Source organism: Corvus hawaiiensis, chromosome 4 (genome assembly GCF_020740725.1).
Source record: "Corvus hawaiiensis isolate bCorHaw1 chromosome 4, bCorHaw1.pri.cur, whole genome shotgun sequence".
Taxonomy (NCBI): domain Eukaryota; kingdom Metazoa; phylum Chordata; class Aves; order Passeriformes; family Corvidae; genus Corvus; species Corvus hawaiiensis.
This window is the reverse complement of record NC_063216.1, coordinates 46,456,848-46,474,904: the sequence shown is the minus strand read 5'-3', so window position 1 is coordinate 46,474,904 and position 18,057 is coordinate 46,456,848. Positions and strand designations below refer to the sequence as shown.

The 18,057-nt window shown below is 36.2% G+C and overlaps 1 protein-coding gene across 1 annotated transcript in view; it reads left to right on the top strand.

Annotated features, from left to right (window-relative positions):
- Positions 1 to 17,248, top strand: part of TBK1 (TANK binding kinase 1) — a 28,335-nt gene extending 11,087 nt beyond the window's left edge. The window contains exons 8-21 of the mRNA XM_048301305.1: positions 1,410 to 1,589; positions 3,102 to 3,298; positions 4,463 to 4,521; positions 5,656 to 5,747; positions 6,144 to 6,245; positions 8,238 to 8,316; positions 9,177 to 9,298; positions 9,426 to 9,502; positions 9,849 to 9,888; positions 12,174 to 12,275; positions 12,361 to 12,457; positions 13,515 to 13,621; positions 13,916 to 13,987; positions 14,750 to 17,248. Coding sequence (XP_048157262.1) covers positions 1,410 to 1,589; positions 3,102 to 3,298; positions 4,463 to 4,521; positions 5,656 to 5,747; positions 6,144 to 6,245; positions 8,238 to 8,316; positions 9,177 to 9,298; positions 9,426 to 9,502; positions 9,849 to 9,888; positions 12,174 to 12,275; positions 12,361 to 12,457; positions 13,515 to 13,621; positions 13,916 to 13,987; positions 14,750 to 14,801 — 1,378 coding nt within the window. The 3' untranslated portion in view covers positions 14,802 to 17,248. The remainder of the gene's footprint in view (positions 1 to 1,409; positions 1,590 to 3,101; positions 3,299 to 4,462; positions 4,522 to 5,655; positions 5,748 to 6,143; positions 6,246 to 8,237; positions 8,317 to 9,176; positions 9,299 to 9,425; positions 9,503 to 9,848; positions 9,889 to 12,173; positions 12,276 to 12,360; positions 12,458 to 13,514; positions 13,622 to 13,915; positions 13,988 to 14,749) is intronic.
- Positions 17,249 to 18,057: the final 809 nt, after the last annotated feature.

Genomic DNA, 18,057 nt, shown 5'->3' with positions numbered 1-18,057 from the left:
TGACAAAGATTAGGCAGTAGGAAGGAAATGATGAGCAAAGACAGTTCAGAGGCTTATTTTTTGCTAGGAAAAAGGTCACAGCACATTTTAACACATATTCGTATCTCTTCAATTTTATCATCATATTTTTGCTTTTTATGTCCATAATATTCAATAGGAAGAGCCATGAAAGATGTAATTTTGGTATGACTTGGAAAATACCTCCCATAACCCATTTACCTTCCTGAGACTTCTTCCGTACTTTAACGTTACTAATCCTTCATGGTAAAGGAGGAAATAAATTCTTCTATGAAGAGACTCTAGAAGCAAACTTTTCTGAAAGCCAAATATGTACATCTTTAAGGGGTGTAGACTCAAAGTCTGGTTTATATCCATTCATTAGTTCAGAGTGGGCAGAACTTGCGCTTTGTATGTGGTTTTTGTAGTACTGCTCATTTGTTTCCTCTGCTTATTCCGTATAATTGAAGTGCTTGAAATTATAAAGGAAGCAGATTTTTTCATTAAACATCTCTTCACAGTAATATTTTTAAGTAGCATTCAAACAGTATTTAGTGTTATAAGTTTAGTACTAAAGTGAGTTTGAGCACAGCATCCACTGACCTCTAATGGGGTCAGCAGTGTGCTTGCAAGCCGCTGCAGCTTGCTTCAGGACGTTACCTGTTACCCTGGCTTGATGTGTACATAATGTTAAAATTTTGGAGAAGTTGTTCATGATAATGCACGAGTGGGATCCATAAAGATCCATTCAGGTGCCTAAGGTAGAAATGTGAGAAATTTAAGCTGACCTTTCTCCTAGAACAGTAACAACTGTAAGGCAATAGTTGCATGGGTTCTTTTGCAGCATTCAAGCTGCATGTGCAGAGTATTTATTTAGCCCCATCTCAGTCAGGATGAATTCTTAGTGTTGACAATTTAAATAATGAGTCTTTTCTAACCCAGCTGATTTTGATTGAAAGCAGCAGTGTTGCATCTCCACCAGCAAATCCTAAATGGCAGTAGCTTGCTTCAGAGTGATACACTGTGGTGTGGGGGGTGAGCTGGGTAAAATGCTACTGCAGTGGTAGAAGGTAGCCTCAGCTCAACAATGTAGACTTACTAAATTCTATGTAATTTTTGCACTGTCTGTGAAATATTTCAAGTACCAAGAAAAAATACTTGATAGTTAAGCCTAAAAATGAAAGATTTAAAGTAAGTGTGTTTATGAAAAACAATGGACATTGCCATTGAACATTTTGTTGCTCGCTGTAGGAAAAAAGGCGCTGACATATTCTTGTAAGGGAAAATAGATGTGTATTCATGAGGAAGTATGAATTCATTTGGATAGGTCAAATGAATTATTGCAATTGGTTTGCAAGGTAAAATGTTCCAAGTAGAACCAAGTTGTCTCATCTCTTCCTGGTGTCTTCTAGGGGTCTGCAAGTACTGCTCACACCTGTCCTTGCGAATATTCTTGAAGCAGACCAGGAAAAATGCTGGGGATTTGACCAGTTTTTTGCAGAGACGAGTGACGTACTGCACCGAATAATAATCCACATCTTTTCATTACAGCAGATGACCTTGCACAAAGTTTATATTCACAACTATAATACGTAAGTGTTCTCTATTTTCATTACTTTGCTCTTGTTCAGGCTAACAGCACTGTGACCTCAGATCACCACAGTTGCAAATTCAGTAGCCTGTGACCTCATGTCACAAATGTTACAAATGTTACAGATTCAGCAGCCTTTCCTTGGCAGTTTATCTGAGGAAGCGAAAGGGCGCAATTCTCCTGTGTAGTCATAGTGCATTTAGAAGCATGTTGACCAAACATAAATATAAAGTCATTGAAGGTCAAATCAACTGATCTTACACTTAGTCTTACTTAGTGTCAGAACACAGACTTAATCCTGGATGTGTTAACAATATGTCTGTTTTCCCAATAGAGGCCAACTCATCGCCCATTTGTATATGTTCCTTATTTACAAAGTAGTTTTCTGGACACTGTATTCATCTCTTGCTTATCTTGTCCTCAAGCATGCAAAATGCACACATTGTCTCTGATGTAAAACTCTCACAGGGTTTCTGAAGTGGTAATTTGTACAGTTTAGGATCCTGATTTATATGGGGTTCACTTTATGACCATGAAGTGCTAATGTTAAAAGCTGTAAGGTATACAAATATATTCTCTGCTGTATTACAGATAATACAGAGCATGTGTTTAGTTCTAATACATGGATACATCCTGTTATTTCATCAAATGTGTAAATAAATTTCTGTCCACTTCAATTTTTCTTTTCTATTCCATCATTTTTCTTTTGAGACAGCCCAAATAGTGTTTCTGCAGAGAAATTTTGCTTCTATTTTTAAATTTTTATTTACATGTATGATCTTCTATAAACTAGCTGTAGTATTAAGAAGCTGTAGTGTACTAGTGCTGCACAGGAGGCAAACTGGTCCTTCCTGTTAGTGTACTGAAGGTTTTTCTTCTTTGTGGGAGGTTTTGCTCGTTTGGTTTGGCTTGGTTTCTTGGTTGCTGTTGTGGTGGTAGGTTTTTGTGGTGGGGAGAGGTGTGGTGGTGTTATAAGTTCTTATCCTTGTATCTATTGATTGCTGTAAATAAAATTACAGTGTCTTTGTTCTTCCTTATCACTGCTGTTTTAGGAAATAATCTGGCTATCTGTTAGCCTACAGGCTGAATTTAATTTTTTGACATGTAAAACACCAGACTTTTCTTTTGGAGAGACCATCCATCTCCTTTGAAGAAAAGGGTACGCCTTAGAAAACTTAAGTATGCTTCCTTCCCCTCATCTGTTGTTGCCTGTTTTTACTGACCTTAAGACCAGAGCAAGTTTGTTTAGATAGACGTGCTTTTGCGAAAAATCAGAGGTAGAAAGGAAGTTTGGTATTTTGCAGGAAATAGCATTTATTTTTGTAACACAGCAACCTGGAGCCTTAGGCAGCATGCTGCTTTTTTTCTACTTAGAAGTCAAGTGCTTTATGTGTAAACCCAGTTCTTAATTAATCAGAAATAAAAGCAATTTTTATTTAAATAATACAAAATCAGAATTGTTGAACTATCATAGTGAGCCTAACTGCTACCAATTATATTGTTTGTGTTATAGAGCTGCTGTATTTCATGAGTTGGTCTACAAACAGACAAAAATACCATCTCAGAATCAAGAACTGATATATGAAGGTCGGCGCTTAATACTAGAGCCTGGCAGATTGGCACAGCACTTCCCCAGAACAACTGAGGAGAATCCTATCTTTGTAGTAAGCAGGGAGGCTGTGACCATTGTTGGATTAATCTATGAAGAAGGTATATGAAAGTAATTTTGCTTCTCTTACAGCTATCTTTTAAAAATAGTTTGGGATACTTAATGTAATTGTTTTATGTCTGTTATGTCTTAGTGTTGGAAATTTTCTTTTGTTGATATCTGAAGTTCTAAGTATGCAGTCCAATGTTTTTCAAAACTGCTGATTATCCAGAACATTTTTACAGAAACAGTAGGTGCTTGTAATGTTCCAAGTCCTTTGAACCTGAACATTTGTGTGCTAAGACGTAGTGGTGCTTATGGAGTTCTGTGCGTTTTTGAAGCATGACACTTTAAACAAGTACAAGGAAACATTATAGAAAGTAATTCAAAGCTGGTTCTTTTGTTCCATTATTCACTACGTGGAAAGTCAAGTTTTACGTATTTTTTTTATTTGTCATGAATGTGGTTAGCCTTTGGTTAGTTAACAGAAGTGGTCTTACTATAACAGGGAAAAAAAAAAAGAAATTAAGGTTTTGATTTTCCATTTATCATTGAGAGGTTTTTAGAGGGATCTATGCTAGAGCCCTTTTTTTAATAATGATGAGCTGGAGGACATGGCTGCAGGTGAGAAGTCACTATTGCTTTTGTTACTGTGTCCTAAATTCTGACTGCTCAGGCACTCTCACAGACGTGCTTGAAGAGTGTGGGTAGGTGAGCTGTTTGTGGAAGGATCAATAGGGCCTTTATATTGTGTCACAGAGCTTTCTGAAGGAGCCAGTGAGCATGAGAACAAAGGAGATAGGCTGATAGGGGCTACCTGAGGTTTAGAAAAGCTTTTTGGTGAAGTCCTGCCCTTAAGAGCCTCAATGAAAATAAGCAGCCATGTGATAAAAAGGGGATGGTCTCCTGTGTGGGCAAACATGGGGCTGAAGAACAGAGACAAACGGTTGGCCCTCTCAGTGGAGAGAGATTGCTGGTAGAGACCTGCATGAAATCTGTGCTGTGCAGCATGTTCAGAAGTGAGTCTGGAAAAGGAAGGACAATTTGCTGAAGATATCAAGTTATTTAAACACTCAAGACAAAGGCTGGTTTTAAAAGTGTGCATGAGAACCACATGATATTAAAAGGCATAAAAGCAGAGTACAGGGTGGGGAGGGAAAACAATCTGAACTTTTGAAGTCTCTTCTGGAAAATAATAAAATACAGATACTTGTTTTATGTTTCAGTTTTACTTCCTAAAGTACATCAACGTTACGATTTGGATGGGGATGCCAGTATGGCTAAAGTGAGTAATTACCATTTTAGATTATATACTTGTCTTGGATAATGATACTGAAATGAAAGCTACGTCATTTTCAAATTAATAATGTTAATAAAATGATTGTAATATGCTAATAAGGATTCTGATAGAAATATATTTGTTAACAAGGGATCTAAAAGTATATTAAAGCCATACTTTGTATACAAAATATGGCTTTTTTTTTTTAAAAAAACCAAACCCAAAGTCCAGTCTTCTAAATTCAAAGTGCTCTGTTACTGTATAATTCAGTGTTGGGGGAAAAAGGAGCCTGACACTGTGTGGTCCTGAAGTTAGTTAGAAGCTTCATAACTTCACTTTCTGATGGTGCAAAATCTAACATTAGAAAAATAACTCTTGCTCCATAGAGAGGAGTCTGTAGGACTCTGAAGAAGGGTGGAATTTATTTTGCCTCTTAAAAACTTTCAGAATCTGTGGGAGACAAGTAAAGGACGTTTCATTCTTTTGGTTGTTTTTCTAAAACTACTGAATGTATGCACGGCCATGCTTGACTTTGTGACGACCGTTTATACATGTGAAATACTGACTGCTGAAGAGCCTTGTATTCAGACATGGAAGTCCTGAAAATGTATGTCCCTTTAAATACCAGTAATCTTGAAAATTAATAAACAGAAAGGCATCAGTGGATACTAATTATTTAAAATATTGTAAAGTATAATATCTGAAACTTTGTTCTCAATTCTAAATAATATAGCAATCTTGTAAGTGAAATTGGGTAAACGAAGAGACTTTCTAGCCTTAGAATTAAAAAGGGTCAGTTTTTACAAGTTTTTTGTAATGTATGTGCTTGATTCCTAAACTATAAATGAAATGTACTTGTGACTTTGACAGAAATAGTAAGTTGTGTCATTTTTGTTTGTGAGATTTGTTTTCATCCCTAACAGATGCTTCAGCGTAAGTGGAAAACCCATGTTTAGCTCTGCCTTCATAATGGGTGTTTGGTTGTTGCCTGACTAAAGCTTAGGCCAAGTTATGCATTTTAAACTACCATCCTCATGTTGCTCTTTTTTTTTTTGATCTTTCTTTGTTGTGTTGTATTGACTTGAAGCAATTGTTAAGTGAATGCCAGATCAGTACTTATGTTGTGGTTTTTTCCTCCAGGCAGTGACAGGTATTGTATGTTATGCCTGTAGAATTGCCAGTTCTCTGCTACTTTACCAGGAGCTGATGCGAAAAGGAATTCGATGGCTAATGTAAGCAACTGATCACATTTTATGATGTTTTTTTTTTTTTTAATTGAAATATGCCTTGATTATCAATACATAGTTCTGTGATCTCTTGATATCTTGGGAGGTTTCGTTTATCCTTGAGTAATGACAGGCTGAATTTTCTCCTTTTTTTCTGTCATTAAGGAAACAATTTTTTTTTAACAATAAAAATGAAGGTGTTTGTGAATTTAATTCACAAATTAATATACAATTAAACAGCTTGCACAAGGTATTTCTATATGAGGATTATGTTAATGCATCTCTAACTGAAAAGCAATTCCTCCTGGCAGTTAATGCTGCAGGTATATTATTGTGTTACTGATTGCTGGTAGGATGGCAATTGAATACTTTTTTTTATAGACTAATGCTTCACTTTTTTAGTGAAATAATCAAGGATGATTACAATGAAATGGTTCATAAAAAGTCAGAGATTGTCATCAGGCTGGATTTCTGCAGCAGAAACATTGAGAAAGCTGAGAAAATGTGAGTAGAAGTGCTACACCAGACGCACTGATCTTTCATTATAATTTTTAGTGACAACAGTGGTTTAATTTATGATTATTTGCAGTGGTTTTGCATTTAAAAATTTAATTTGACTCAGCATGGATTTTCTGATGGCAATGACTTAAGCAGATTTAGTCATATGTGTTACTCAAATTAGAGTGTTAATTTTGCTCCTTAACCTAAAGAGAACAAGCAATTACTAATGAGTGGTAACTGAGTGTGTTCTTTTTCTCCTTTCTTCTCTGACTCAGCTCATTTGCTCTTATTGACTCTAGAAGCTATAGTAAAGTTTGGACAAAGAACCAAAGAACATAGCTTTGCTTTCATTAGTGCTTTTATCACTGAGTTTGGTTGCATATGACTTTAAATACTGCCCCCTTACACGGTTTTAAGACTGCAGCATTTTCTGTATGGAAGGAATTTTAAAGTTTAAATATAACATAGAGCAGCTGCAAAAAAAACCCCAAATAACCAAACCCACCTCCCCTTGCCCCCTCCCAAAAAGGTGTTATTCTTATGCGGTGTGATAGGAACTTTAAATACCACCTCTTCTTAGCATTCTCCTATGGGTGGTAGTTTTCCTGTTCAACCTCCTTCCAGTCTTCCCCAAGTGCCGTCTTAGTCATAGGATTCTCTAGACTTGCCACCAGGCTGCTCTGAAAATGCAGATACCCAGAAGATGATTAACTCACATATGTAGAACCACTGGCTTTGCAGAGTAGAGTTAGAAATAGACTTAAACCTGTTGGAGCTGCTATGCCTGTGCTCATTGAACACCTTGTGTGCAGTAATTGTGGATACCCAGGTGTTTGACAGATTTGCTGTGTGTGTACCAAACCTACCTTAAAAGCCAGGTGTGTCTGTATTGGCTTCAATAACACCACAAAACCACAACAGTGAAATGTGAGGTTGGTAACTTGCAAGACAACACTATGCCTGTGCAGCCTGGCTACAGATGGTCAGGGCAGGAACCCAAACTCCCCTTCAAGCCCATATGCACTAGTTGGCAGGACTAGATCTTGTTCAGTCTTTTGTTCAGATAGTTTCTTCCCGCATTCTGCCAGAAGAAAGCCACTCAGAGCTCAGAAGGAACCACTGTTGGTTCTGATTTGTGACTCTGGTGCACTCAAGGGTAACTCAGCAGCAGTTTGTAAAAAAATTATGTTCATTTGTGAACTGAAGTAGTTCTCATTTGGACAGAAATTTTCTATGTGTTTGCACATGGTCTTCTGGCCTCTTACAAAGGGGCAGGATTTTCAGTTTGTTTGACTTTGCTAACTCCATAAAAGTCTTCTAAAGGACATGTCCTCTTGTTTGTCCTTCCTTTTCAAGGCTGTGCTTCAAAGCATGACAATGCAAAGTCTTTGTTTGAAAAGGTAAATCAAGCACTGGACTTGACAAAGTATGTATTTTTTGAAAGCAGTTGAGCTGTTTGTGATGTTGTTTTTAAAAATAAAATGTACATGAGACTCAACAGGAAAAATATTGTCCTCAATAATTTATTTGGCACTTGAGCTATGGTCATTGGAAACTATCAATATGAACAGATGGTCCTACTATCCCAGCCTGTAAGCATTTAACCCAGTAAGTTTTCTCAGAAAAGCATTTTGGTGCACTGAAGTATTAGTCTGTTAATGACTACTTTAAGTTTAAAAATTACTTGATGAAAGGAAATATCCTTTCACCACCTGTCATGTACAAGTAATGAGACTAGAATAAAGAATTCAGGAATGGAAGTTTCAAAATTTATTTTAACCGTTCCAATGTAGGAAAAAATCAAGGAATGTTTTTTTTAAATCTCAAATGTTTCCATTGTTTAATGGCCACTTAAATTTGTCAGTTTCATGGTTGTTGCTTGAGAGAGACTGTATTTCATATACAAAAAGAGGCAGTTACTGAATTCAAGGAATACTTCGAGTGTATTCACTGCTTGTTTATTTTCTTTTTTAACTGCTTTTTTTTGCTGGTCAGATATGAGAATTTGATGCAGATCAACTTGGAAGCGTCAGAAGTGGATGAAATTTCAGAGATACACACAAAACTCTTGCGCGTAAGTGTCTTACAAAGTTACCCTGTCATTGAAAATGGTGTTTCTACAGAAATAGCCAAATGCATGATAACACAGGCTTCTGTGAATAACAACTCTGAATTTTCAATGTAATTTCTAAATTGCCAGTAGTTGTTAAAATGTCCATACTAATGTGAATATCTTTCTGAAAACAGAGCAAGTACTTTTGTATTAGCTCAGTGTAGTGAAAATAAGTTCCTGAAAATACATTCCTGTTTTCTAAAATACTCAAGAATTATAACCCTGAAGTATATTTTACTATGCTTTTTTTTCCTTTTCCATTTTTTTCCTTTCCTGAAGGAATTATTTACTGCTTTTTTGGCTTTCTAATTTGTTGCATACAGAAACACACTTCAGAGTGATTTGCTTTGAAATATGCATTGTGTTTCCAGACATGTAAGGAAAAACTGAAAATAACTTAATACACTAGGAGCAGGTATAAAGTTCTCCATTCTAAAAGCAAAAGATGATTAGTGCATTTTTATTTTGAAGGTTGTATGAACTGTAGAGAAAGGAAGGTATGAATTATGTGGATAGTGAATTCTTAATAAACCAAAAGAGAGTACGGGTAGAAGTAAATAAGGGTTATATGAAAGGTTGAAAGATATTGTTGAAAGAAAAGAAATTTTAACTAACAGAAATGCCAGTGTCAAATATGATTCTTTCTTTAATAATACCTTGCTTTATCTGCTTCTAGCATAGCCTAGGCAGATAATTGGACCTATTTCTTTAATGGAGATCAGTGAAACAAATGGGTTTATAGTATTAACATGCTAAAGTAATGCTCAAGTAATTTTTCACTTTACTCAGTGATAAGATTGAACCTTCTTGCTCTTATGTAGCTCTCCAGCTCTCAGGGCATAATAGAAACTAGTCTTCAAGATATCAAAACCAAACTTTCTTCTGGTGGTTTACTGGCTGACACCTGGGCAAATCAGGAAGGCATGCATCCAAAAGACAGAAAGTGAGTAACTGTACTTATTGTTCTAATATGTATTGAATTCTGCATTTAGTTGTAGTTCATGAAACTCATTAATAGGTACTTGAGTTTATGTATAAAATATCTCATTTTCTTTCTTTTGTCACTCTAGTCCAGAAAGGTTGCAGGCACTGCTGTCTTCCATCACAGACATCTACTATCAGTTCAAAAAAGACAAAGCAGAACGAAGTAAGTAACTTATGTGATTCACTTTTAACATAAAATGTGATGCAAAGGACAGTTTAGTCTTAGTTTGACTAGGGTGTTAGTGGTAGGTATGGAGAGTTAGCCCCAGTGCATTTGTCTGTAGGTCCTTCTAAGCGTGATACCATGCTAAAGCCCATATGAGTGAAAGGCCACTATTAATAGCATTAAATTTGAATTGCAAGACTGGAGAGGAGGAAAAAAGTATATGACCACTTTGACCTATCAAAAGAAGGAAAGTGTGTAGGAAATGAGTAAACCTAGTAGAGTTTTGCATAAATACAGGTAACAGAATTAGATTGGTAATGTCTGTCATCTGCTCTGATCCTAGGGCTTCCTTATAATGAAGAACAAATACACAAGTTTGACAAGTAAGTTTTGAAGTTACCTTTTGGAACTACCATGATTGCTTTCAGATCCTCCAGGTGCTCTTGCCAATGACCCATTCTCTTGATTTTTATTGTAAATCGTAACCTCTTTAGGATTGCTTTGTAAAAAATTTCTTTTAAATATCTTAAATACATAGGGGGAGGAGTGTATGAGAATAAGGTGCTTTCTGACTGTAGAGTTTTTTTGCTGATAAGCCTTCTAAATGCAAAATACCTGTTCATTATCTGAGCATAAATGTTTTATAGGAAGTACACTTTTTTCCTGGTTTTTTCAGGGAGGAAAAAGCCCTGAGTAGGATTGAAATGCCTTTGTGGCTAAGGTGGATATAATTTTCTACAGATGAGTCAAATATGGACTAGCTGAATGAAATTCTAGAATGATTAAATCTTACAGGAAATACAGCACACGAAATTAATTTTAATGCCATTCTCCATGCCTGTTTAAAATTGTCACTCATGCAAGGTGTCCACATTAAGCAGCTGTGTGTAACTTGGGTCTCTAAACTCCCATAGTCTCCACTGATTCTATACTGTTGTACTTGTCTCAGGATTTATTCAGTTCCTCTCATGCAGATGCCTAATGCCATTTAAATTGCCCTGAAGTATCTGAGACATGCTCTGAGACTGGGAGGTAGGACACAAATCAAATGGCAAACCTACACCTTTCTGGACAGGTGATCAGAAGCAGGGCAGGGTATCTTTGCTGGAGAAGAGAAGGTTACATGGAGTCCTCCTAGCAGCCATCCAGTAGCTGAAGGGGGGGGCCTACAAGGAAGCCAGAGAGCGACTCTTTTATCAGGAACTGCAGTGATAGGACAAGGAGTAATGGCTTTCAAACTGAAAGAGGGGAAATTTAGGTTGGATACATCAAAGAAGTTCTTCTCTGTGAAGGTCACGAGACACTGGAACAGGTTGCCCAGAGAAGTTGCATCTGCCCCATCCCTGGCAGTGGTCTGTGACAGGGCGGGTTGGAACTAGATGATTTTTATGGTGCCTTCCAGCTCAAACCTTTCTAAGTTTCTATCTTAAATGATGCTAGCTGCTTATGTGTAAGTGAATAAATTATTCTCCTAGTGGCTGGTCAGTTGTGTGGTTCCCTAGACTTTGCTGAATGCGGCATGAATTTAGACACCACTTATGTAATTTTCTAAAAAGTCTTGCTCTTGATACCATGAGTGTGGCTTCACTGACAATTACAGGTACAAAGCTGTCATGGAGAGGGCACAACCATGCCACTTGATCTTCCCATAGTGAAAGCTAAACTGGATAACTGCCAAGCAGAGGAGAGGGTTTTCTACTGCTAAAACCATATCCTTGTATATGATAAACTTCAAATAAATATATTTCATTTTCATGGTTTGAATACCAGTATATTTTTTACCACAAGTATCTCCCTGGGACTGTACAGGTTTGAGATCTTAAGTCCATCTTTTTTATACTTGATTCAGCCCAGAGGGAAATGGCAGTGGCTTTTGTTAAGGACTGTGTGCTATTATCAGCAAAGGCTGGCCTTTGTAATATTTACCTCTAGGCAGATAAGGGAGCAGCACTCAATTTGAATTTTTTTTTTCTGGTTGAATGATAGGTACGCATTCCTGATGACCGTTCAGCTACGCTCTAGCTAGAATTTAATTAACCAATATCTGCCATGCAAGACTTAATGAAATACCAGAAGTAGGTGTTTGTAGTGTTCCTGTATCCCTTACACTTACTGGTGCAATGCATAGAATGGCAATGCTATTACACTGGGACTACTGTCTGCCATACTAACAAGAATTGGGTTTTGTTTTCCTTTCCTTTTCTACTTGTTTCTTTTTCCTCTTGTCATAAAATTAGGCTGACACAAAACTCCTGTTCTTTTTTTTACGTGTATGTTACTCAGCAAAGGATTATTCATATATGCTGGAAGTTCCAGGTATCTGCAGTAGGAAAATATGAAATGATTAGGACTTTTGTCCTTTCTATTTAGAATCCTTAAATACATCAGCTGACTCAAAGACTACATTTGGCCATTTATTAATATACAAATATGAATACAAGTACAAATTAAATGCTTCAAATAATTTTTTTTCTCCCTGCTAGGGAATATTTTTGAGACATAAATTGTCAGTTCCTGTAGAATGTTGAGTTCTTACACCTTTCAACAGCATGAATGAAGGCGGCTGCACAGATTTGAAGTGCACAAACCTTTCTCCAAATTTCAGAAAGTTAAAGGAATGGGGTTTTAAAAGCAGGGTGACACTGTTTTGGTTGTTTCTGTGTTGCAGGCAGAAGCTGTATTTGCATGCTACAAAAGCCATAGCTCTTTTCAAAGATGAATGTGTCAGCAAGTATGATACATTTTTGGACAAAGCTGAGGACTGGACAAGGCAAGCTATTGATTTCTTTAATATTTGGTAATGTTCACTGCACCACTTTTATATAGGGTAGCTCTTAAAACTCTTTTTCTTTTAGGAAAATGCTGCACACAAGGAAGCAGTTACTGGCTCTCACCAACCAGTGTTTTGGCATTGAAGAAGAGGTGTCCAAATACCAGGATTATATAAATGAGGTAGAATGCTTCAAAATTATGTGAAGCATTTGCATAGATAAAAGATTTCCACGTATTTTCATGTCAATAGTGTTGTTTATAGTGAATCTTATATTAATGCAGTTGTATTAAAATACAGGGCTTTGTGGGTACAGAATGTGGTCTACAGTAGCTTCATTGCTATGTCAGAGTGGACTACAGAATGGTGTTAATTCTTGAATAATTTAATAATGTGATTTTTCGAATTGTGACTTGATTTTGGAATTTGGTGCGGTTAGTTTGGTTTGGGGTGGGGGGTTTTTTTATTTGGGTGAGGTTTCTTTGGTGGGGTTTGTGGGTTTGGATGTTTTGGGGTTTGTGGATTGGGGATTTTTTTGGTAATGTTACCCTTTCCTCCCCCAAAAAACCAGTGCAAATGGATGTGGGTTCATTGAGAAATGTGCTGTGCAACTGTTACTATAATATTTTCAGAGGACCTAGAGGATTATCCTAATTCTCTTAGGAAGTACAAAAATGCTACTTCCATAGTCAAGATTATGGGATACACACTTAAGGATGTCAAACTAATGATTTGGACAGTGACTCTACAGGATGCAAATTTATCAGAATTACCTCAAGATTGAGAGAATAAGAACATTTTCATGTGGTAAAATTCTTATTTTTTTAGAAAGGAAAGATAAATGAAAGAAAAGCCCTTGCTAAGTGTAAAATCAGTTTAGGAATGTTGGACAGCTGCATTTTACTTGTTATTTGTATTTTAGTAGCACCATCAATCCATTGATTAGGATCCAGTTGCCCTAGGATATCTACAGACATAACAAATAGATAATTCTTCCTTTCCAGAATTTATTATGAAAGTATTAGATAGGAAGATGGAACAAACCAGGGAATTATAGGGTGTGTCAATACAAAACTTGCTGTGATGTTCTCAGCTTAGAGCATATCAGCCACCTTAGTACTGTAATGAATTTATGTGGTATCACAGCAATGGAGCATTTTAAAAAGGATTTTAAGGTGGGCATCAAGATATACATGACAACTTCTATTGTAACTTAAATTTCCTTTTTATCTGTTACAGTTACAAGATGCCCTGCCACAGAAAATGTTTGCAGCTTCCAGTGGGATGAAACATACAATGAATACAGTCTATCCAAGCTCAAACACATTAGTAGAAATGACTCTTGGGTGAGAATTTCGTAATGGGATTGATGTAATATTGTATTCTTGCTATACAGGGAAATTTAAAAAAATTAATTGACTTAGTGATTGCTGTATTAAGATCAAGAATTTTACATTGCTATGGTGGTGGCACAGAATCAGAAGTGAGTAGGGGAGAGCACTAATATATCATCTGTCAACTTACCTGTCCCTTATTTTGTATGTAATGGCAAGTTGCTGGAAACTGTGGTGGTGAGTGATCAGAGCAGGTAACTATCCCTATAAAAACTGTAACCTTTCTTTTGCTTCTGGTTACTACAGGATGAAGAAACTAAAGGAGGAAATGGAAGGTGTTGTTAAAGAGCTGGCTGAAAACAATCACATTTTGGAAAGGCAAGCAATTATTTTCCCTATTGGGGCTGAAACTAGGCTTAATTTGGTATATTCTATAGATCCAGAATTTAAACTAAGGGAACAATTCTATAACGTCTTTAATTGTAAACATATTTTGGACTTTCAAATGAAGCGTAACCAAAAAAAAAATTCAAAACCTTGGAACATTGCTGTAAAATCATTCTGACACAATTATTTTTGTGGCGTTTTTGTTTCATGTTACTTTGGTTTAGCTAATAAAAATTCCTGTTGCAGAGACAGATCAATTCTGAATTTAAACACAACACTGTTGCAGCAATGCAGTGGTGTCTTTTAATTCCTCAGTTTTAGATGTTATTTTTAACAACTGTGGAATTACACCAATCTGAATTAATGATTTTGCAGTTTTCAGATAGCTTAAATAAAGTAAAGAGTTTAAGATTTTCTTAAAATCCTGAGAGGGTATTGTCATTATCACATACAGACTGATGTTGATTTTTTTCCTATGATGATGAGAAAATACATAAAAATAAACATCTCCAGGGTAAATTGCTGGTAGAGTGGAGTTTAGCTTCAAGCTGAATTAGTTTTATTTTGTTCCCTACTCCCAGTCCCATATTTGCAGCACAGCTTCCTCTCTTCCATCTTCTTTGCAGATACAAAAGTTAGGTATAGATGCCTCTGTTGGCTTGTGGCAAGGGAAAGGAAAACCCCATAAGTAAATTAAAGATTGATTCCATAAGCTAGTCAACTGTCTAAAAATATACTGGTTTTTTGGTTTAGATTTGGTGCGTTGACCAGGGATGGTGGCCTGCGGAACGTGGACTGTACCTAGCTTCCAGAGGACCCAAAGAGGACTTGTAAATTTTTTCAATGGGAAAAAAATACTGTTGGGACAGTTAAAGGCAGATAATAAATCTGTATCCGGGCTTTTTTTTTCCTTCAACAACTGTAATATTAAAGAAAATGTAAATATGTATAATATGTAAATACAAAAGAAATATATATCTTTTCTTGGTCACTTTTAGGATAGAATAACTTCTGGCAGGGAATTGAGCCCTTTGGAGGATCTCTGAGGAGTCCTAACGGGAAAAAGTATTGTTGATGAAATTGACATTTGTCTACTTTGAGTATTGCCCCTTTTTTTCAGAATGCAGTTTAGTCTTCATTACAAGAGGACTTGCAGTACTCCAAAACACTCTTGTATAAAGGGTATTTTGGATTTCCTTTAACAACCACTATTATGTAGGAGTTTAGCTGAATGACTCTGATCATCACAGTACATGATGAATGTTTTAAATGAGATGTTTCTAAATGAGTGTGAGTAGGGACTAAGAGCGCAGATAGGACAGAACAGAAATGCATTTCTCTTTCCTTCACATCCAAACTGTTAGTTCACTTCTACTTGAGAAAGCAAATTCACAATATTTTTTTAAGTTCTCTCTGTATTTGGTGCTATGTTGTCTGTAATCACTTGACTGCTCAGTATATGGAAGTTTTGCACTCCAGCTTGTCAGAGTGAATGTAAAAATTCATTTTTTGGAGTACAGCATTTTCAGACTTTCCCTGAAATTTTGTTGCTCACCACAACAACAGTGGGTACTTCAAACAGCTTGTTCTTAATCTTATTTGCAGGTATAATTTTTTAGAAAGGTTAAAAATTTGGTATGAGAAGAATTTGTGGGCAGTCAGTAGACTGGATAGCATCACGCCTCGGTAGTAACTGAATAATGGAAAATAAGGTACCAGTCTAGATCTTTAAAAGGGACCACTCCCATTGCTGACTTAAAACTGAGGTACCAAACTTTGATGGAAAATTTAGTGAGACTGTATATTTATTTTCCAGCATCAGTAGTTACTACTTCCAGGATAGAAAATACATTATTGGGTTGCAGAGATGCAGAGTGAAACATTCTGCTCCAAAATACACAGAAGAAAGAGAACAGGAAAACAAAACCTCTGGAAACATCCCTTTGTTTGGATACTACAGATTTACATACTTGTTTCAGAGGAGCATGCAAATATTACAGAACTTGTTCTTTCCTTGTGGAAACCTGGCCATGGATGTTCAGTGGCATCCAATAGCACTTCTCATTGCTGCATTACACCTGTAAGAGCTGGACCAAGTATATTTAGAATTAATTACTGGTGGAACATTTAGGTGTAAACCAAACAATATTGACCAGTGATAGCATCTGGCAGTTTTGTGATGCTTACTCCCTGCTTATCTGTCCGGGCCAGAACACAAAACATTTTCATTTCCTTTTTAGAAAATATTTGGAGAGAAACTTAAAAAATTTATAATCTAGTCTTTCATTTTAAAAGAAAAGGAAATTCACTTGCCTTGATGTCCAAGACCTGCTTTCCAGTGTTCTTGGTGAGAATCAAAAAAAGGGAATTAAAACATTTTTACACTCATGTGAGCAGCTTCTGTCTTTGTCACCCAAAAAATCTAGCTATGCAAAAGGAGTGCAACAGTTTGTCACACATCTTTTCTTGGCATTCTTAATAGTTTTAAAATGCTGGAATCATGTCTAACTGGAATGTTTTAATGCCTGCTTGTACATTTGTTCATTCACATCCACAGTCTCACTGAGTATCACATGAATAAATGTTAAAAGAACTGGGCTCTCTAGCCATGCATAAACTGTATTTTGTTTCCAACATTATAATGCTTTGTTGTTTCAAAGTTCTTAATCTTGAAAGAAGTCAAATGCTAGGTGGAATATATAATTTCCAACTTCCTTATACTGAAGCAATCTGAAAAAGAAAATTAATTGTAGTAAAAGTATAGTCTGTATGTTGAAATATGTGCAGCTTTCTTTTACATGTTTGAAAATGTTTTGTTGCATTTTAGATTCATTTTAAACATTGCTGGCTTTAGTCTTGCTGAATACATCAGTAATCTTAATCATGTTAAAATTTCTTTTTCTAAAGCAATTTTAACAAAGCAGTAGCTAAGAAACTTGAAGTAATCAGTTCATAATCTTACTATGTTACTATGAAGCAAATAATTTTTCAAGTCAAAGCATAGTGTATGGTACCATCAACTTTTTGCTCAAACTAAGTGTCCTGATGCTATGAGTCATGCTATTGATTTGCCAAAATAAGTAATAGAAAGTAATATATGGTTCTTCTTCCTAAAGCTGGTTTACTGGTTTGGGGGGTTTAGCTGAATATATTAATTATCTGTTACTTGAACAAACCTATCTTCATATGAATTGTGAAAATGCATGAGTGAACAGCTTAATGGCTTAAATACATCATCAACCACTTATTGTACAGTGTGTACTTCTTCCTTTTCATAATTTAATTTTCTGTTAATTTCAGAATTGTCTTATGAGTTTTATTTCCTTGTAAGCACAATAGACAGCCTGAAATATGAAGTTGCAAATTGCAGCTCAGTTTGCATTATCCAGCTGTTCAGAAAATGTGCCCTGCACAACAGAATCACTAGCATAGGCAATATGGTAGAGCCACTAATTCTTCTGATTTTTTTTAACTACTTGGTTGACATGTGTTCTGAACAACGTTAGTACTTATAATGGTGGCAAAATTCCTAGTCTGTGCTCAGTATGAAATCATCCACTGGTAGAACTCAATCAGTTCTGATGTAGTCAATCACTGTAGAAGTGGTGATTATAGAACAATTCTGGATAGTTCAGAGCAGAACTGGGAAAAAGAGGAGTTGTTGGCTGAAGGAAGAGAGTTTTGGAAGAAGAGGGAAGTAAAAGTCTTTGGTAATCTACAGGCTCTTTCAGAAGATCAGCATTCACTGTGTCTGTGGTGAAAGGGTTGTAGATGATTAATATAAACTGTAATGCAAACAAAAAACCCCAGCCTACAACTTTGGAGAAACCTTTCTAATGGTAAAGAGAGGCAAGTGCCAGAATAGATTGTCCTGGGAAAAGCAATACCATTTGAAGAGGGTTTATAGGAACAGCTTGACTGGTGGGACCTTTTGTTACTGGTTCTGCTATTGGCAAGGCTTCACAACCTTCTGATTTTCTGTGCCCTAAACAGCTTCTTTTTTTTTTCATCAATCACAAAAAAAAATGTGGTAGGGGGTAGTATCCCTCAGTGGAATTTCC